We start from the raw sequence: 19,831 nt of genomic DNA, 5'->3' as shown, positions 1-19,831 counted from the left end.
TGTGAGGTACCTGTGGGTTGTCCAGGGAAGGGATATGGGAGGTGGTTTTGTGCGTGGTTCTGAAGCTTCATTTAAGGAGCTGATGTGACAGGCCCAGATGTGACTGCCCGTGGAGCATGTGCAGTGATGAGAAAGGAGGGCAGGGCTGCCTCATCAGGGGAACACCCTGGGCCCAGAGGCTTCTACAACCCTGAGCTTTCCAAAGGTCTACGAGATCGGAAGCCTGAGTAGAAACATTAGTTTGTTAGAAAGAAACCAAAATACCAACAAAACCATAACAATCTTGCAAAATACAGTTATATTTCAAAAGCAAAGTTAGAAAATGATATTCAACCTCTCATTTCTACAGTGAAAATGTTTCATGAGATGTGAATGCTTTTTAATATATTTAATACATCTGATGTGATGTAGGTGAGGCCCCCTCCAAAGACATCGCTCCTATGTAGGGTGTGAGAAGGTAACTTCTCCTTTAATGAGCCCCACACCCCACCTTCCACAGTCCCCAGGACTCTCCTTTTTTTCAGGGCGCATCCTCCCTCTCTGGGATTTCCTCCATCCTGCCAGGCCCCTCACCCTTGCAGAGGGCATTCATGTGATGCTGCATGTACTGTGGGTCTGTAGCACTTTGAAGTGCAGTTCCCTCAAGATCTGGTTCTGATAGACCTCATCTGGGGTTGTCCCCTCCGGTTCCCACAAGATCTGTTCCTGATGAGCCTCATCTGTGGTCACCTTCTGTAGTTCCCACAAGATCTGTTCCCAATGAACCTTATCTGGGTTTGCCTTCTCCCTCATGTGTCTCACCGTGGCCTCTGTGCTGCTTGGTCTGGTCAGGCAGTTCTCACAAGATCTAGTTCTGATGAACCTCATCCAGGGTCACCTCCCTGGGGTGTCCCTCTGTGGCCTCCATGCTTCTTGGTCTGGTTTGACAGTTCCCACAATATCTGGTTCCGATGAACCTCATCTGGGGTCACCTTTTCCCTCGGGTGTCCCACTGTGGCCTCCATGCAGCTTGGTCTGATCAGGAGCACTCTGGGTGCCCTCTCACTGCCTGCCTGCTCCTGGTCCTTCTGCCAACTCTAGGCAATGGCATCCCATGCTGTCTCCTGGCAAGTGTCCTCTCATCCTGCTGGAGTAGATCTTGGTGTTGTCACCCATTCCCCTGCCGCCACCCACCCTGCCCTGTCCCGTCTCACCTCTCAGGATCTTATTTCACACCCACCTCCTTCCAGTGCTTAACTCACCTGCCTGTGCTTCTCAGCACCTGCCTGGTCACTGGAACCGCCGCTGGACACCGCCCAGAAGGGACTCACTGCCAAGTGGCAGGCCAGGAGGTAGTGGACATACGATTGAAGCTCATCTTGGCCAATCATTCCCTAAAAGAGATTTTTTAAGGGGTCAGAAACCTCTCCCCACTTAAAAGCAGATGTCCAGAATCCAAACTCTGTGTGTGTCTCAGAAAACTGGAGGTTTTCTATATCAGAGAAGATTCTAGCCAATGTGGCAGCTATCACCATTGTGATAATATAGATAGAACAGCTCTCTCCCATTCTAAGTAACATAGTGACTTTAGAGTTTTTAAATGTTTGTTGTAAACTACACATAAAACGTACCCTCTTAGGCATTCTTAAGTATATAGTACGGTAGTGTTAAGTATATTCACATTGTGTGAAACCAGCCTCCAGAACGTTTTCTTTCGCACGCATTGAACAACTCTCCATTTCCCTGTCTCTCCAGCCCCTGGCAGCCACCATTTTACCTTTTGTTCCTATAAATGACTCTTCTAGATGCTTAATGTAATACAGTTTACTTTAAAAGAACCAAAAGTATGCCTAGCCTTGAGAAATTAGCCACCCCCTGGATTTAGCGAGCACCTAAACACTGACTTTAAAGCCTGTGCTCTTCCCCACCATGTGTTCATTCATTCAGGACACAGGGTGCTTCAGGATGTGTTTGGGTGCCTGGGAGACAGTGTTGAATGTGTTTTACTATTGATTAGGTGTCTACTCTCTGTTAGTTTGTTGGAGTTTATTATTTTGAGAATTGTGTGTGCTACAAACATCTTTTCTCTCTTTATGGCTTGCCTTTTTAGTCTCTTAATGCTGTCTTTTTGAGACCAAAAATTTAAATGCGGTCTTATATATTAGTCTTTCCCTTTATGGTTATTGTTTCATAAATGCCATTCATGACATCTTTTCCTAATTTGATGTCCTGAAGATGTATTTCTGTGTTACCTTCTAGATCACTGCCATCCAATAAAAATTATGAAGTGAGACACATATTATCTAGACTAAATATTATCTGGTATCCACATTGAGAGAGAAAAGGGAATCCAATAAAGCTGTTTAATAATGTTTATTTAACTCAGTATATACAAATTATTATAATTTCAAACTTTCAATATAAAAAGTATCAAGATATTTAACATTGGTTTTTCCTGCTGTTTAACATTCCAGTGCAAGTTTTACGCTTATTGGCACACCTCAAGTGTCCAGTAACCATGAATGGGCAGAGCAATCATAGAATATTTATTGCTTTTACTGTATCATATCAGACCTATGTCCTACCTAACTGATTTTTGAGTGTAGTGTGAAGCGGGAATCTCGCTTGATTTTTTTTTTTTTCCAAATGAGTATCCAACTGACCCAGCACCAATTGCTTGAAGAGACAATCCTGTCCCCACTGTTCTGTCTGCTGCAGGAGTCTTAAAGAAAGTGTCCACATGTGTGTGAGTCTCTTTCTGGTCTCAATTCTGTGCCATTTGTCTACTTGTCTATGCTTTCACCACTCCTGTGCTATCTTAATTACTATAATTTTCATGATAAGTTCTGATTATCTGGTAGGGAAAAATGTCTTTTTAGGAGAGTATTGGCTAACCTTGGCTTTTTGCATTTCCGTATAAATTTGAATTGTCCACTTCTCAAAAATATAGTGGAATTTTGATTGAGATTCTAAATGTTGAATCTAGATAACCAATGGAAGAGCGGCCTTTTTAAAGCATCATCAGTTCATGTGCTGCAGGCACCTGAGTGGGATCCGGACGTGCTCTTGCTTTGCAGACTCTGCTCCCCTCCCCATTGTGAGGTAGAAGCAGCTGATGAAATGAAAAAGAGTCATAGTGTAGGTTAAAGGGATCCACAGTAGGGCCAAGGATGCCACCCCACCCTCAGCTAGGCAAGCTTGCACGTAAATAACCCCCGTCATTGGAGTGTTCGGGATGCGGGGGACGCTATAGTGTTCTTGGACTTGTCATCCTGGGGCAGTTTTAGTTCTTTATATTTAATGGGTCAGTGCCAAGTGCTACCACTTCCCAGTAAAGGAATGGGGACACAGAGTCTGGGTTCCTGGCTACCTTGTTATGAGGTTTTGTTATTTCTCTGACAAGATTGCTTTGGAAAGAGCTGCTTTTTCGGGATTATTTTTTGAATACCCCAAGTGGGGAAGAGGGTTCTCCTCAAAGCCTCACAACCAAGATCATAGGAAGGGGGCCCTATTTTCCTGCTGCTTCACAGCTCAGAACATATACTGAATGGAATGTATTTTTAAGAGAATAAAGTCTGTTTTTTTGTATTTTAAAGATTGAGACGGCTAAGAAAGTCGCCCTCAAATAAACTGTTATTGCATTATAGGCCCCTTTGTTGGGGGCAGTCTGTTGGTCCACACCTACTTGCTCAGGCAGGTGCTCTGGTCTCACCCCTGCATGGGACCAAGCATGGGTCCAAGCATTCCAAGCATGGGACCAAGGAGGCCGGAACTTGTTGCTGGAAACCAGGGCAAAGCAGTGGCTCAGGGCTCCTTGGGTGCATGTGTATCGTTGGAGCTGCCTGTCTGCATGTATCCTCTGGTGCACATGCTCTCTGTTGGCTCTGCAGTACAATATGTAACCAATAAAGCTCTCTCATTTCTGTAAAAAAAGAAAAAAAAAGAAAAAAAAGAAAGAGGCTCAGCCCTTAGTGCTGTGATAAGAGCACAGTGGAGGGCCCCACCCCCTACTGCAGGAGACATTTATCAAGGACAGAACATCCCTACCATGGTTCTAGAATCCTAGGGTGAATACAAATAAATTCTGGGATAAGCCAGGCAGCAAAAACATAAACAAAGCCATAACTGAGTTTCCACCGATAGTGGGGTCCTTGTGCCCTATGGGCTCTCAGGGGTCGTTGTTCTTGCACTCACTTTAACCCAGGGCAGGACTTAACCTCCTTGAGAACAGATTAGGTGCTTCCCACTCCTCACTCCCCTCTGCCTTCTCTGTCACTGGCCCTGTGGTTTGCTTTGTGGCTATAGACCGAGTTCCATGCAGAAGCCAGGAACAAATGTAGAGGCTCATGCAGGATGGCTGATGAGGCAGGAGAGGAAAGGAGCAGACTGTTTAGAGACAGAAAATTGTTAGAGGTATCTCTGTTCTCTGTTCTCTGAAGAGGATTAACAGGATGGGAATAAAGGCAAAATACAGACGACAGTAGGGTGACCAGGACCTGGCCATGGAAAAGGGCTCTTGGTGACTTACTGAGGCTGAATGCTGGTTTGCCATCGTCTTGCATTTCCTTTGAACACCAGGTCAGACTGCTGGGAATCCACAGTCCTGGCCATCCTGAACTGTACCAGAACTGCCCCAAGAGCAGGGAAACCATCTCCAAGATGAGATTGGTGAACCATCAGGTCTGGTTGGGGATGGCAGGGCTGGGGGCTGGGGACTAGAGTACAGGGAACTAGAAAGAAGTAGGGCTAAGGAGGAGGGGTAGAGGCATAGGTAGAGGAGTCCCAGGAAACAGCTCTGGGACGACAGCATTTGCAAGCAGGGCTAGGAGGAGGAGTAGGGGGACAGACAGGAGAGTCACAGAAAAGAGTTCTGGGACCAGAGCGTTGGCAAGGAGGGCTGGGAGGGGGAATATGGGAACGGATAAAGGAATCACAGGGAAGAGTTCTGGGACCCAAGCATTGACCAGTAGGGCTAGGAGGAGGGCTAGGGTGATCTATAAGGGAGTTACCAGAAAGAGTTCTGGGACCAGAGCATTGACAAATGGATGGTTTGTAATGAATAGCAGAAGAGCAGGGCAGGTAGAGTATTAGGGTAGGGTAGTGGGGAGGGCAGGTATGAGCCACAGTGGGATAACAGTTAGGGCAGAAAACTGAAAAATCCACGTACTTCTGGAGAGGAGGAAGGGGCTTGGCAGATGGAAGAAGAGGGAGGGATTCGCGGGCACGAGAGTGGGATGGCTTACGAGAGCGGGATGTATTAGGAGGGCAGGATGGATTAGGAGGGTGTGGAATCATAAAATCAGGTACTGGGTGGGGTGGAAATTGAGAAATTGGAGGGAGCTTTCCTGTCATTTCTTCCAATGAGAATTCTAGTGAATCGCTTCTCCCAGTGAGTCCAAATGAGTAACTGGGATGTGCCCAGACCTACCCCAGCATTTATAACATGCCCACCCCTTGCATCATACCATGTCTGAATGCCCATTATGATGCCCATGTGCCCCTGTCTTTTGGTCTAGGGAGAGGGCGCCACCAACCAGAGAAAGGGTTCCAGTTTCTAGATGTAAGAGTGATCATGGGAAATACCAAAAAGAAGAAGCAGGGGCTGTAATATTTGTCCCTTTTCTGGAGACACCGTGTAGTTATGCCCCTCAGTAGGCAAAGTTTGATCAAAGGGCCAAGATGGAGTTAGGGGCTGGGGGCCTAGGAGAGAGGTTCTGAAGCAGGACTTGGGAAAATGGGAAGAAGTCAGTGCCCCAGTCTTTCACTTACTATGCTTTTCAAAGCACTTTCACATCATTTATACTGCTGCATGAATATATGTGATTAGAGGATCGATGCTGTATTCATTGGATCAATGAGGACACTGAAGACCAGAGAGGAAGCTGCCATAAACTGGCAGTGGGTGACAAAGCAAGTGGGACTAGAACTTGAGCCAAAAGGAGGGGCAGGTGGGAGGGAGCCAAAAATAGCCCAGAATGCTGACCAGTGGCCTCCCTTCCTCCTGGCTCTCTGGACAGGATCCTACCTGCAGGAGGATCCTGCTTTACTTTTTGTAGTAACCTCTTGATCCCTGTGCCTCTGTGGTTTTATGCCTTACTCTTAGTGGGAACCATAAACATAGTTCTAAGGAGGCTGGGAGGTCTGGACTGAGTAGAATTCACCCCAGTATGGCAAAGCGGCTGTGGCCAGACTACTTCTCTAGATTCCTCCTCACTGGACAGGGCATCTCTGAAGGAAAGGCCCCAGTCAGGGGCTTAGAGATAAAACTCATCTTCCTAGGACAGAGCACCTGGGGGAAGGAGCAGCTGTGGGCACAGCTTCAGTGGATTTAAACTTTCCTGTCTGCCAGCTCTGAAGAGAGCAGCTGATCCTGACAAGTGGGATTTTCCCAGCACAGTGCACCAGCTCCGCTGTGGGACAGACTGCCTCAAGTGGGTCCCTGACCCCCAAGCCGCCTGACTGGGAGAGACCTCCCAACAGGGGTCGACAGACACCTAATACAGGAGAGCTCTGGCTGGCATCAGGCCAGTGCCCCTCTGAGATGAAGCATCCAGAGGAAGGAGCAGCAGCGATCTTTGCTGTTCTGCAAGCCTCCACTGTTGATACCCAGGTGGGCAGGGCCTGGAGTGGACCTCCAGCAAACTGCAGCAGACCTGCAGAAGAGGGGCGTGTTAGAAGAAAAACTAAGAAACAGAAAGCAACAATATCAACATCAAAAACAACAAAAAAAAAACCCACACAGGAACCTCATCCAAAGACCATCAGCATCAAAGATCAAAGGAAGATAAATCCATGAAGATGAAGATAAAACAGCACAAAACGCTGAAAATCCCAAAACCAGAATGCCTTTTCTCCTCAAATGATTGCAATTCCTCTCCAGCAGAGGCACAAAACTGGACAGAGAATGAGATTGACTAATTGACAGAAGTAGGCTTCAGAAGGTGGGGAATAACAAACTCCTCTGTGCTAAAGGAGTATGTACTAACCAAATGCAAGGAAGCTAAGAACCTTGATAAAAGGTTACAGGAACTGCAATCTAGAATAACCAGTTTATAGAGGAACATAAATGACGCGATGGAGCTGAAAAAAACCAGCACAGGAACTTCATGAAGCATACACAAGTACCAATAGCCGAATCGATCAAGCGGAAGAAAGGATATCAGCGATTGAATATCACCTTACTGAAATAAGGCATGAAGACAAGATTAGAGAAAAAAAAATGAAAAGGAATGAATAAAGCCTCCAAGAAATACGGGATTATGTGAAAAGGCCAAACCTACGATTGATTGACGTACCTGAAAGTGATGGGGAGAATGGAACCAAGTTGGAAAACACACTTCAGGATATTATACTGGAGAACTTCCCCAACCTAGCCAGGCGGGCTAACATTTAAATTCAGGAAATAGAACCACTACTAAGATACTCCCTCAAGAAGAACAACCCCAAGTCACGTAATCGTCAGATTCTCCAAAGTTGAAATGAAGGAAAAAATGTTAAGGGCAGCCAGAGAGAAAGATCAGATTACCTACAAAGGGAAGTCCATCAGACTAACAGTAGATCTCTCTGCAGAAACCCTACAAGCCAGAAGAGAATGGGGACCAATAGTCAACATTCTTAAAGAAAATAATTTTCATCCCAGAATTTCATGTCCAGCCAAACTAAGCTTCATAAGGAGAGGAGAAATAAAATCCTTTTTAAACAAGCAAATGCTGAGGGATTTTGTCACCACCAGACCTGCCTTACAAGAACTTTTGGAGGAAGCACTAAATATAGAAAGGAAAAACCAGTAACAGCCACTGCAAAAACACACCAAAATATAAAGACCAAGGAAACTATGAAGAAACTGCATCAACTAATGTTCCAACTAATGTTCCAGCTAGCATCATGATGACAGGATCAGATTCACACATAACAATATTAACCTTAAATGTAAATGTGCTAAATGCCCCAATTGAAAGATACAGACTGGCAAATTGGGTAAAGAGTCAAGACCCATTGGTGTGTTGTATTCATTCAGGAGACCATCTCACGTACAAAGTCACACATAGGCTCAAAAGAAAGGGATTGGGGAATATTTACCAAGCAAATGGAAACCAAAAAAAAAGTAGGAGTTGCAATCCTAGTCTCTGCTAAAACAGACTTTAAACCAACAAAGATCAAAAAAGACAGTGTCATTACATAATTGTAAAGAGACGAATGAAACAAGAAGAGGTAACTGTCCTAAATATATAGGCACCCACCCAATACAGGAGCACTCAGCTTCATAAAAGAAGTTATTAGAGACCTACAAAGAGACTTGGACTCCCACACAATAACAGTGGGAGGCTTTAACACCCCACTGTCAATATTAGGCAGATCAAGGAGACAGAATATTAACAAGGATATTCAGGACTTGAACTCAGCTCTGAACCAAGCAGACCTAATAGACATCTACAGAACTCTCTACCCCAGATCAACAGAATATACATTCTTCTCAGCACCGCATAGACTTCTTCTAAAATTGACCACATAATTGGAAGTAAAACAGTCTTCAGCAAATGAACAGAAATCGTACACAGTCTCTCAGACCACAGCACAATCAAATTAGAATTCAGGTTTAAGAAACTCACTCAAAACCACAACCTGCTCCTGAATGACTACTGGGTAAATAACAAAATTAAGACAGAAATAAAGAAGTTATTTGAAACCAGTGAGAACAGACAATGTACCAGAGTCTCTGGGACACAACTAAAGCAGTGTTAAGAGGGAAATCAGAAAGCTGGAAAGATCTGATATTGACACCCTAACATCACAATTAAAAGAACTGGAGAAGCAAGAGCAAACAAATTCAAAAGCTAGCAGAAGACAAGAAATAACTAAGATCAGAGCAGAACTGAAGGAGATAGAGACACGAAAAACCCTTCAAAAAAAATCTATGAATCCAGGAACTGGTATGTTGAAAAGATTAACAAAATAGACTGCTAGCTAGATTAATAAGAAAAGAGAGATGAATCAAATAGACACAAGAAAAAAATGATAAAGGGCATATCACCACCGATCCCACAGAAATACAAACTACCATCAAAGAATACTATAAACACCTCACTGCAAATAAACTAGAAAATCTAGAAGAAATGGATAAATTCCTGTACACATACACCCTTTCAAGACATGACCAGGGAGAAGTCGAATCCCTGAACAGACCAATAACAAGTTCTGAAATTGAGGCTGTAATTAATAGCCTAGAAATGAAAAAAAGCCCAGAACCAGTCAGATTTACAGCCAAATTCTACCAGAGGTACAAAGGGGCTGGTACCATTCTTTGTGAAACTATTCCAAACAACAGAAAAAGAAGGACTCCTTCCTAACTCATTTTATGGGGCCAGCATCATCCTGATACCAAAACCTGTCAGAGACACAACAAAAAAAGAAAATCTCAGGCCGATATCCCTGATGAACACTGATGCAAAAATTCTCAATAAAATACTGCCAAAATGAATCCAGCAGCACATCAAAAAGCTTATCCACCATGATGAAGTTGGCTTCATACCTGGGGTGCAAGGCTGGTTCAATATATGCAAATCAATAAATGTAATCCATCACATAAACAGAACCAATGACAAAAACCACATGATTTTATCTCAATAGATGCAGAAAAGGCCTTTGATAAAATTCAACATTCCCTCGTGTTAAAAACTCTCAGTAAACTAGGTATTGATGAAACATATCTCAAAATAACACGAGTTATTTAAAACAAACCCATAGCCAATATCACACAGAATGGGCAAATGCTGGAAGCATTCCCTTTGAAAACTGGCACAAGACAAGGATGCCCTCTCTCATCACCCCTATTCACCATAGAATTGGAAGTTCTGGCCAGGGCAGTCAGGCAAGAGAAAGAAATAAAGGGTATTCAAATAGGAGGAGAGGAAGTCAAATTGTCTCTGTTTGCAGATGACATGATTATGTATTTAGAAAACTTCATCATCTCAAGCCCAAAAACGTAAGCTGATAAGCAACTTCAGCAAAGTCTCACAAAATCAATATGCAAAAATCTAAAGCATTCCTATGCCCCAATAATAGACAAGCAGAGAGCCAAATTATGAGTGAACTCGCATTCGCAATTGGTACAAAGAGAATAGAATACCTAGGAATACAACTTAACAAGGGACATGAAGCACCTCTTCAGGGAGAACTACAAACAACTGCTCAAGTAAATAAAAGAGGACATAAACAAATGGAAAAACATTCCATGCTCATGGATAGGAAGAATCAATATCATGAAAATGGCCATAATGCCTAAAGTAATTTATAAATTCAGTGCTATTCCCTTTAAGCTACCATTGACTTTCTTTGAAGAATTAGAGAAAAACTACTTTAAATTTCGTATGGAACCAAAAAAGAGCTCATATAGCCAAGACAGTCTCAAGCAAAAAGAACAAAGCTGAAGGCTTTGCACTACCTGACTTCAAACTATACTACAAGGGTACAGTAACCAAAGCAGCATGGTACTGGTACCAAAACAGATACATAGACCAATGGAACAAAACAAAGACCTCAGAAATAACACCACACATCTATAACCATTCTGATCCAGCAATGTGGAAAGAATTCCCTATTTAATAAATGGTGGTGGGAAAACTGGTTAGCCATAGGCAGAAAACAGAAACTGGACCACTTCCTTACACCTTATACAGAAATTAACTCAAGATGGATTAAAGACTTAAATGTAAGATCCAAAACCAAAAAAAAAAAAAAAAAAAGAATCCTAGAGGAAAACCTAGGCAATACCATTCAGGGCATAGGCATGGGCAAAGACTTCATGACTAAAACACCAAAAGCAATTGCAACAAAAGCCAAAATTGGCAAATGGGGTCTAATTAAACTAATGAGTTTCTGTACAGCAAAAGAAACTATCATCAGAGTGAACAAGCAGCCTAGAGAATGGGGGAAAATTTTTTGCAATCTCCCTATCTGACAAAGGCCTAATATCCAGAATCTACAAGGAACTTAAACAAATTTACGAGAAAAAAACAAAAGCCCTATCAAAAAGTGAGTGAAGGATATCAACAGACATGTCTCAAAAGAAGACATTTATTTGGCCAACAAACGTGAAAAAAAGCTCATCGTCACTGGTCATTAGAGAAATGCAAATCAAAATCACAAGGAGATACCATCTCACACCAGTTAGAATAGCGATCATTAAAAAGTCAGGAAACAAGAGATGCTGATGAGGCTGCAGAGATACAGCAATGCTTTTACACTGTTGGTGTGAGTGTAAATTAGTTCAACCATTGTGGAAGACAGTGGGGCGATTCCTCAAGGATCTAGAACCACAAATACCATTTGACTCAGCAATCCCATTACTGGGTATATACCCAAAGGATTATAAGTCATTCTTCTAAAAAGACACATGCACACATATGTTTATTGCAGCACTATTTACAATAGCAAAGACTTGGAACCAACCAAATACCCATCAATGATAGACTGGATAAACAACATATGGCATATATACACCATGGAATACTGTGCAGCCATAAAAAAGAATGAATTCACGTCCTCAAGAAACGAACACAGGAACAGAAAACCAAACACTGCATGTCCTCACTTATAAGTGGGAGTTGAACAATGAGAACACATGGACACAGGGAGGGGATCATCACACACAGGGGCCTGTTGCGGGCTAGGGGGCAAGGGGAGGGAGAGCATTAGGACAAATACCTGGTGAATGTGGGGCTTAGAACCTAGATGACAGGTTGGTAGGTTCAGCAAATCACCATGGCACATGTACACTTATGTAACAAACCTGCATGTTCTGCACATGTATCCCAGAACTTAAAGTAAAAAAAACCAAAAGTATTCTGTATTTTTAAGGTTGCTTTTAATTAATATGTAATAATTGTGCATATTTATAGGATATAGTGTGATGTTTCCTTACATGTGCACATTGCACGATAGTCAAATCAGCTATTTAGCAGATCTCTCACCTCAGTGTTTCCTTGTAGTGAAAACATAAAGTCTTTTCTTTGAGTTATTGTGAAATTTTTCTCATATATTTGGAGCATTATTCCTCTTTGTTATATGCATGGTTTGCATTTTGTCACCAAAGTTCATCACCTACATTCTAGTCCCTTTCATTCCTCAAGAATTATCCCACTTCTGAAATCACTGGTGCAGACATGCTCTTCTCTGACCCTCACCTCATGTCCTTAGAGTATAATCATTTAACTGCTCTCGCTTCACTGGGACCTCCAACTCACTGAACATTTTTGTTTTTTTGAGACAGGGTCTCACTTTGTCACCCAGGCTAGAGTCAAGAATTGAGGTTTGGGAACCTCCCCCTAGGTTTTAGAGGATGTATGGAAACGCCTGGTTGTCTAGGCAGAGGTTTGCTGCTGGGGCAGGGCCCTCATTGAGAACCTCTGCTAGGGCAGTGTGGAAGGGAAATACGGGGTTGAAGCACCCACAAATAGTCCCCACTGGGGCACTGCTTAGTGGAGCTGTGAGAAGAAGGCCACCATCCTCCAGAGCCCAGAATGGTAGATCTCCCAACAGCATGCCCTGTGTGCCTGGAAAAGCTGCAGACACTCAACACCAACCCATAAAAGCAGCTGGGAGGGAGGCTGTACCCTGCAAAGCCACAGGGGCAGAGCTTCCCAAGACCATGGCAACTCTTGCATCAGTGTGACCTGGATGTGACACATGCAGTCAAAGGATATCATTTTGAATCTTTAAGATTTGAATGCCCCACTGGATTTTAGACTTGCATGGGGCCTGTTGCCCCTTGTTTTGGCCAATTTCTCCCATTTGGAATGGGGATATTTTCCCAATGCCTATACCCACATTGTGTCTGGGAAGTAACTAACTTGCTTTTGATTTTACAGGCTCATAGGTGGAAGGGACTTGCCTTGTCTCAGATAAGACTTTGGACTGTGGACTTTTGAGTTAATGCTAAAATGAATTAAGACTTTGGGGGACTGCTGGGAAGGCATGATTAGTTTTGATGTGGGAGGACATGATATTTGGGAAGGGCCAGGGGTGAAATGATATGGTTTGGCTGTGTCCCCACCCAAATCTCATCTTGAATTGTAGCTTCCATGATTCCCATGTGTTGTGGGAGTGACCCAGTGGGAGATAATTGAATCATGGGGGTGGTTTTTCCCATACTGTTCCCCTGGTAGTGAATAAGTCTCATGAGATGGATGGTTTTATAAGGTGTTCTCCCTTTTGCTTTGCTCCCATGCTCTCTTGCCTGCTGCCATGTAAGAAGTGCCTTTCACAGCCAGGTGCGGTGGCTTATGCCTGTAATTCCAGCACTTTGGGAGGCCAAGGCAGGTGGATCATGAGGTCAGGAGATCGAGACCATCCTGGCTAACATGATGAATCCCTGTCTCTACTAAAAAATACGAAAAATTAGCCGGGCATGTAGCAGGCGCCTGGGAAGCGGAGCTTGCAGTGAGCCAAGATCATGCCACTGCACTCCAGCCTGGGAGACAGGCTGAGACTCCATCTCAAATTAAAAAAAAAAAAAAGAATTTGAGACCAGCTTAGCCAACACGATGAAACCCTGTCTCTACTAAAAACACAAAAAATTAGCTGAGCATGGTGGTTGGTGCCTGTAATACCAGGTACTCAGGAGCCTGAGGCGGGAGAATGGCTTGAACCCAGGAAGCGGAGATTGCAGTGAGCCGAGATTCTGCCACTCCACTCCAGCCTGGGCGACAGAGCGAGACTCTGTCTCAAAAAAAAAAAAAAAAAAAAAAGAGAAGTGCCTTTCACCTTCCACCATGATTATGAGGCCTTCCAAGCCGTCTGGAAATGTGAGTCCATTAAACCTCTTTTTCTTTATAAATTACCCAGTCTCAGGTATGTCTGTATTAGCAGCATGAGAACAGACTAATACAAGTTGTTAAACCATTTCACTGATGAGAATTGAGAGATTCATTTCAGGGGATAATTTGCCCATCACCACAGTGGATAAGTGGCAGAACATGGGTGTTCCTTCTATTGGTTAGCCCGTAGATTTCATTAAAATTGGAGGGGAGTAGAATTCATTTATAAATTTCCTAGTACAAATTTTATGATCACTCTGAAGTAGAATTGGTACTTTATTGTGGAGTTGCCAGGTTATTTCACACTGCATCTCCTGTGGCATGACCTTATAATGAAGTTGTTATTTATAAGAGTATATGTCTGGATGTATGGAAAAGACATCTGCCGAGGCAGCCCAGAGGAACCAAACCATGGCCTGGTCTCTGACGGGGTTTGACATTTTCTCTTCTCATCTCATCTCCTCTTGTCTCTTTCCTTTTTTTTCCTCCTCTCCCTCTCCTTCTCCCTGCCCCTGTCCCTACCCCTGTCCCTCGAGTCTGGTTCTGTCACCTAGGCTGGAGTGTAGTGGTGCAATCACAGCTCACTGCAACCTCTGCCTCCCATGCTCAAGCCATCCTCCCAGCTCAGCCTCCTGAGTAGCTGGGACTACAGATGCCCACCACCACACCAAGCTATTTTTTTTTTTATTTTTCTGAGAGATGGGGTTTTCACTATGTTGCCCAGGCTAGATTTGAACTTCTGAGCTCAAGCGATTCACTCTCCTCAGCCTCCCAAAGTTTGAGGATTATAGGCTTGAGCCACTGCGCCCAGTCAGTTTGAGTGTTTCATACACGCTTTCTCAGGGATGTCATCCTTGACTGTGCAGGCTGTGGATGCTGATGGGGAGTAGCACAGTCTGAACCACGGTGTTCTTCAAAAAGTCAGTGCCCTTCAAGGATCTGGCTGTGAACATCACCAGGGAGGAGTGGGCCCTGCTGGACACAGCCCTGAGGAAGCACAGAGACATGATGCTGGAGATCTTGAGTCCTATGGCATCTGTGGCTGAATCTGTCAACATTCATTTACTTCATCAAATGCTACCCAGAATAGCTTCCCCACGTTCCACTCCATCTCTGCCCTGGCTCCTATGCAGTAGTCCCCACCTCATCTGCTTTAAATATGTTCCCAGATCCTCAGTGGATGCCTGAAATGAGAGAGTATCGAACCTTTTCTATGCTGTTTTTTCCTGTTTTTTCTATGCTGTTTTTTTCCTATGAGAAGGTTTAAATTGGGCACACGCAAGAGATTAACAATAAAAGTTAATAATACAATCAAATAGTATAAAAATACACTGTAATAAAAGTTACGTAAATGTGGTCTCTTAAAATATCTTATTGCATGATACTTAATTTTCAGACCAGAATTGACCGCAGGTAACTGAAGCCACAAAAGCAAAACCTTAGCTGAGGGAGGACCGCCTTCCACCGCTATAGCACTTAGAGCTAACTGGACAGAATTTGCTGATTTATTTACTCCTGTGTAGTTTGTCACCTCATGAGAATGGCCACTTCCTGATCACGGATTTATGGGTTTTTTTGCTACTCCATATCAAACACCCAGAACCATGCTGGACACTCAATGGATATTTGTTAAAACGAGGAAAAACTGTTAAGTATTTACTAACAACTGCTCTGCTCTATGAACCGTGGTGGAGTTTGACACCCCAGTAGTAAACATAGCAGAGACTGTTCCTCTAAAATAGACCTCTCAGGGTTCTGATTGAACTTATGCCTGTTGGACATCTTTTGAAAATAAGATCCAATCCACTGTGGAAAAAAATCCCATCCTGGTTGTAAAAAAGAGAAGGTTTAGCAGCCTGTCAGAGACACTGTCCCATGCTGCCACCCAGGCTGGAGTGCAGTGGCACAGTCAACTCACTGCAGCCTCAAATTTCTGGGCTCAAGTGATCCTCCTCCCTCAGCTTCCTGAGTAGCTGGAACTACAGACATACACCACTACACCTAACTAATTTTTTATTCTTTTAGAGACAAGGTCTCTATGTTGCCCAGACAGGCCTTGAACTCCTGGCCTCAAGTCACAATCTCCCAAAGTGCTGCAGTTACAGGCGGGGGCTACCATGCCTGGCCATGCAGTCTGTCTTTAGCCCTGGACATGGGCATCAGCAAACAGCCCTCCAGTCTCTGAGCTCAAGGCCAGGTGCCCTTCCTGCTCTGGGCGGGGCCTCGCATGTCTCTGGTATTCAGGGCACTCTTCCTGGCATTGCCCTTTCATGTGTGCTGTGTTCCTCCCCTCCCCGCCCTTGAAGATCAGGCACAAATCTCAGCACAGAACGAAACATTCAGGCACATGTTTTCTGCAAACAGGTTATCAGCTCTCCAAATCAGATGTGAGTGCTCAGAGCCAGGAGAGGAGAAGCGGAGGGAAGGAGGAGGCTGCCCCAATCCCTAGTGCAGGTGAGTTCCAGGTCCTGTGAGCTGGTGTGAAGAGCTGCCCAGGAGGGACAGGACCAGGGCCATGTCAACTTCAGGTGTCCTTGAGGGAGTGGCTTTTCCAACGTCATACTGAGGTCAATGTAAAAGTGCCTGTCCAGTAGTGTCATAATTCTTCAGACATTTCCCTCTCTCTTCATGTAACCTTCAGCATGTTCCTTGGCCTCAGAGGGAGGCATCTTTGTTCTATGACTGGAGTTAAACTTTACACAGTGCCCTTTGTTTTTGGCCCTCCCTTTGTTGATTTTCCCTGTCTTAATCTCCCCAACATCCATGTTTTAATTTTCCCTCTCATTTTAGTCTTAATAATATTCTCTAATTGTTGCTGTCCTATAATGTTCTTCTGATCGCTGGTATATTCCTTTATTTCATGTCTTTACTCTTTGTTAAAGATCAGTATTTGAAACATACCTATGCATGTCTTGCTTGCTTTTATAAAATTTTCTTTCCTCTAATGCCACTGTAGCTGTTTCTTTTCTCAAAGAAACATCTTTTCACATCTTCCAGGTATGGAAAGTGAACTTAAAAAGCATGAAATGATAGTCACACAGGATATCTTCAGGAAATTCCCATTCATCCATGCTTCAGTTGTAAGTCTCAGGGAATGACCCTGCCTGCCCACCTAAGGGACCTGGGAATGGGATGCGTTAGAAACCCGGCACAACCAGCTGCCTGAAAATAGAGATGAACATAGGCGCTGCCCCAGCAGCAAATTTTGCATAATTTGAATTCTGGAATGAAATTGGCCTAAAGTCAAACTTTAATCTGAGTTTCTATGAAATGGAGGCTGCTTAATCATACGTTCGCATATATAGCATGTGGAACATAAACAAGACCTAAAATTAACCGGAAAGCAATCAGGTGATGAGCTGAAGTTTAGAAACTCTATGCAGATGTAAGAAAGTAACACTCCATTTGAATATAACTGACTCAGGGAGACTTAAGCTGGAGAGGATCCCTGAAGGGCCAACTCAGAAGTAATTATGCAAAGGAATGAATGAAGGAATGTATGTGAGCAAGCTTCCCACAGCCTCTTCCTTCAATGCCAAGAGCAGAGATTTCTTACCAGAGAGGAGCTTTTTTAATGTAATGAGCCTGGGGAAGATTTCACATACAACCCAAACTTCTGTCCTTCTGGCCTGGCCTTCATTTTTCTGCCTTCTGGCCTCACTTGCTGCCTTGTTGTCTTCTGACTGCCTTACTCCTTTCTGGGCTTCTGGCCTTTTGCCTTCCAGCCTTTCTGGCCTTCTGACCTTCTACTTTGTTCCTTTCTGGCTGCTGCCATCTGGCCTGGCCTTCTGCCTTCTGGCCTTGCCTTCTTGCCTTCGCACCTTCTGCATTTGGCCTTCTGGCTTTCTTTACTTCTGCTTTCTGACCATCTGACTTGGCCTTCTGCCTTCTAGTCTTGTGCCTTCTGGCCTTCTGCCTTGTGATGATCTGATCTGGCTTTCTGCCTTCTGGCTTTCTGCCTTCTGGCCTGGCCTTCTGCATTCTGGCCTCTGGTCATTCTGCTTTTTGGCCGTGTGGCCTACTGCCATCTGGCCTGGCCTTCTGCATTCTTGCTTTCTAGCTTTCTGGAGCTCTGGCATGATGTCTTCCTTTTGGTGTTCTGTCTTCTGGCCTGGACTTCTGCCTTCCGGCATTCTGGCCCTCTGGCCTGGCCTTTTGTTTTCTGGCCATCTTCTCTGTGGCCTGGCCTCTGGTTTTCTGCCTTCTGGCTTTCTGCCTATCTGGCCAGGCCTTTGACCTCCTGTCCTCCTGTCCTTCCTTCTAACCTCCTGGCCTGGCTTTCTGGCACTCCAGCTTGGCCATCCTCCTTTCTGTGTTCTCTTTTTGGTGTTCTGCCCTCTGGCCTGGCCTTCTGCATTTTTGTCTGGAGTTCTGTTTTCTGGCCTACTGACCTCTGGCCTTGTTCCCTGGTCTTCTACCTTCTGGCCATGTGGCCTGGCCTTCTGCCCTCTGGTCTTCTGGCCTGGCCTTCTTCCTTCTGGTCTTCTGCTTTCTTGCCTGGCCTTCTGTTTTCTGTCCTTCTGCCTTCTGTCCTTTTGCCTTCTGGCCCTCTGCCTTCTGGTCTTCTGGCTTTTGTCCTTCTGGCCTTCTGCTTTCTTGTCGTTTGCCCTTCTGCACCTGACCTGGCCTTCTGCATTCTGGCCTCCTGGTTTATGGCCTTCTGCCCTCTGGTCTTCTTTTTTTGGGCCTTGTAGCCTTCTGCCTTCTGGCCTGGCCTGGCTTTCCGGCCTTCTGCCTTCCGCTCATCTGGCCTGGCCTTCTGGCTTTCTGGCGCTCCGGCCTGACCATCTACTATCTTTCTGTTGGTGTTGTGGCTTCTTGCCTCGTCTTCTGTATTCTTGCCTGGTCTTCTGTATTTTGTTACTGCCTACTGACCTTCTGGCCTTCATCCCTGGCTGTCTGGCCTTTTGCCTTCTGACCTTGTGGCCTGGCCTTCTGCCCTCTGGCCTTCTGCCTTTTGGCCTTCTGTCCTGGTCTTTGCCTTCTGAGATCTGGCCTTCTGCCTTCTGGATATCTGGCCGGGCCTTTGGCCTTCTCACCTTCTTGTTTCCTTCGTGGCCTTCTGCTGGCTGTCTTCTTGCCTTCTGCCCTCTAGCCTGATTTTCTGGTCTTGCCTTCTTTCTGCCTTCTGGTCTTTTCTGGCCTGGCTTTTTCTTTTCTGGCTCTCTTTTCTCTAGCTTGGCGTTCTGCGTTCTGCCCTTCTAGCCGTCTGGCTTTCAGCCTGCTCACCTCTGTCCACCTGGCTTGGGCTTCTGCCTTCTTGCCTGGCCTTTGCTTATTGGCCTTCTGGCCTTGTGCCTTCAGGAATTCTGACCTTTGGGACTGGTCTTATGTTTTCTGACCATCTTCTCTCTGGCCTTCTGCCCATCTGGCCTGGCCTTTTGCCTTCTTGATTTGTCTTTTGTTTTCTGGCCTCTGACCTGCTGTCTTCTGACCTTCTGACCTTCTCTCTTGGCCTTCTGGATTTCTTCCCTTGTCTTCTTGCTTCTGGCCTTTTTCCCTGGCCTTCTGGTCTTCTGCCTTCTGGCCTGGCCTTCTGTTTCCTGGCCTTCTGGCCTGCTACCTACTGACCTTCTATACTTCTTCCCTGGCTTTCTGCCTGCTGGCCTTCTGACCACATGGCCTGGCCTTCTAGCCTCTGGCCTCTGGCCTGGCCTTTTGCCATCTTACATTCTGTCTTGGTTTTCTGCCCTCTGGAAGTCTGCCAGGCCTTTGGCCGTCTCACCTTCTTGCTTCCTTCCTTGCCTTCTGCTTGCTGGTCTTATGGCCTTCTGCCTTCTGGCCTTCTTGCTTCTTGTTGCTCTGCCAAGGCCCTCTTCCTTTCAGTGTTCTGTCTTCTGGCTTGGCCTTCTGCCTTCTGGCATTCTGGCCTTGTGGCCTTGTGGCCTGGTCTTTTGTTTTCTGGCCTTCATCTCTCTGGCCTGGCCTCTGTCTTTCTGCCTCTGGCCTTCTGTTCCTCTGGCTTGGTCTTCGGCTTTCTGTCCGTCTTTCTTCTGGCCTTCCTCCTTCTGGCCTTCTGGTTTTTTGGCACTCTGGCT

At 45.0% G+C, this 19,831-nt stretch overlaps 1 protein-coding gene across 18 annotated transcripts; it reads right to left on the bottom strand.

The window, feature by feature from the left end:
• Positions 1–373: 373 nt before the first annotated feature.
• On the bottom strand, positions 374–15,076 carry LOC112129948 (uncharacterized). 18 transcript variants are annotated; one of them, XM_063715380.1, is made up of 7 exons: positions 4,508–15,076; positions 4,174–4,365; positions 3,661–3,901; positions 2,875–3,091; positions 2,565–2,701; positions 1,242–1,373; positions 374–1,126 (listed from the first exon to the last, which is right to left on the bottom strand). In XM_063715380.1, exon 1 carries the CDS (start codon positions 5,329–5,331, stop codon positions 4,726–4,728), a length of 606 nt encoding a protein of 201 aa, XP_063571450.1. In that variant the 5' UTR covers positions 5,332–15,076; the 3' UTR covers positions 374–1,126; positions 1,242–1,373; positions 2,565–2,701; positions 2,875–3,091; positions 3,661–3,901; positions 4,174–4,365; positions 4,508–4,725. The 18 variants fall into 18 exon arrangements, with proteins under 18 accessions (XP_063571450.1, XP_063571448.1, XP_063571458.1 ...); XM_063715378.1 differs by having other exon boundaries at positions 3,665–3,901; XM_063715388.1 differs by having other exon boundaries at positions 374–1,123; positions 3,665–3,901.
• Between the last annotated feature and the right edge of the window lie 4,755 nt (positions 15,077–19,831).

Source organism: Pongo abelii, chromosome 15 (assembly GCF_028885655.2).
Source record: "Pongo abelii isolate AG06213 chromosome 15, NHGRI_mPonAbe1-v2.0_pri, whole genome shotgun sequence".
Lineage (NCBI taxonomy): Eukaryota > Metazoa > Chordata > Mammalia > Primates > Hominidae > Pongo > Pongo abelii.
The sequence above is the reverse complement of the archived record's forward strand: the minus strand, read 5'-3'. Positions and strand labels throughout refer to the sequence as shown.

What these genes read in the sequence shown, in the direction of transcription:
- LOC112129948 (XM_063715380.1), bottom strand. Translation starts at nt 5,331, where the DNA reads ATGACAGGAAAGCTCCCTCCAATTTCTCAATTTCCACCCCACCCAGTA.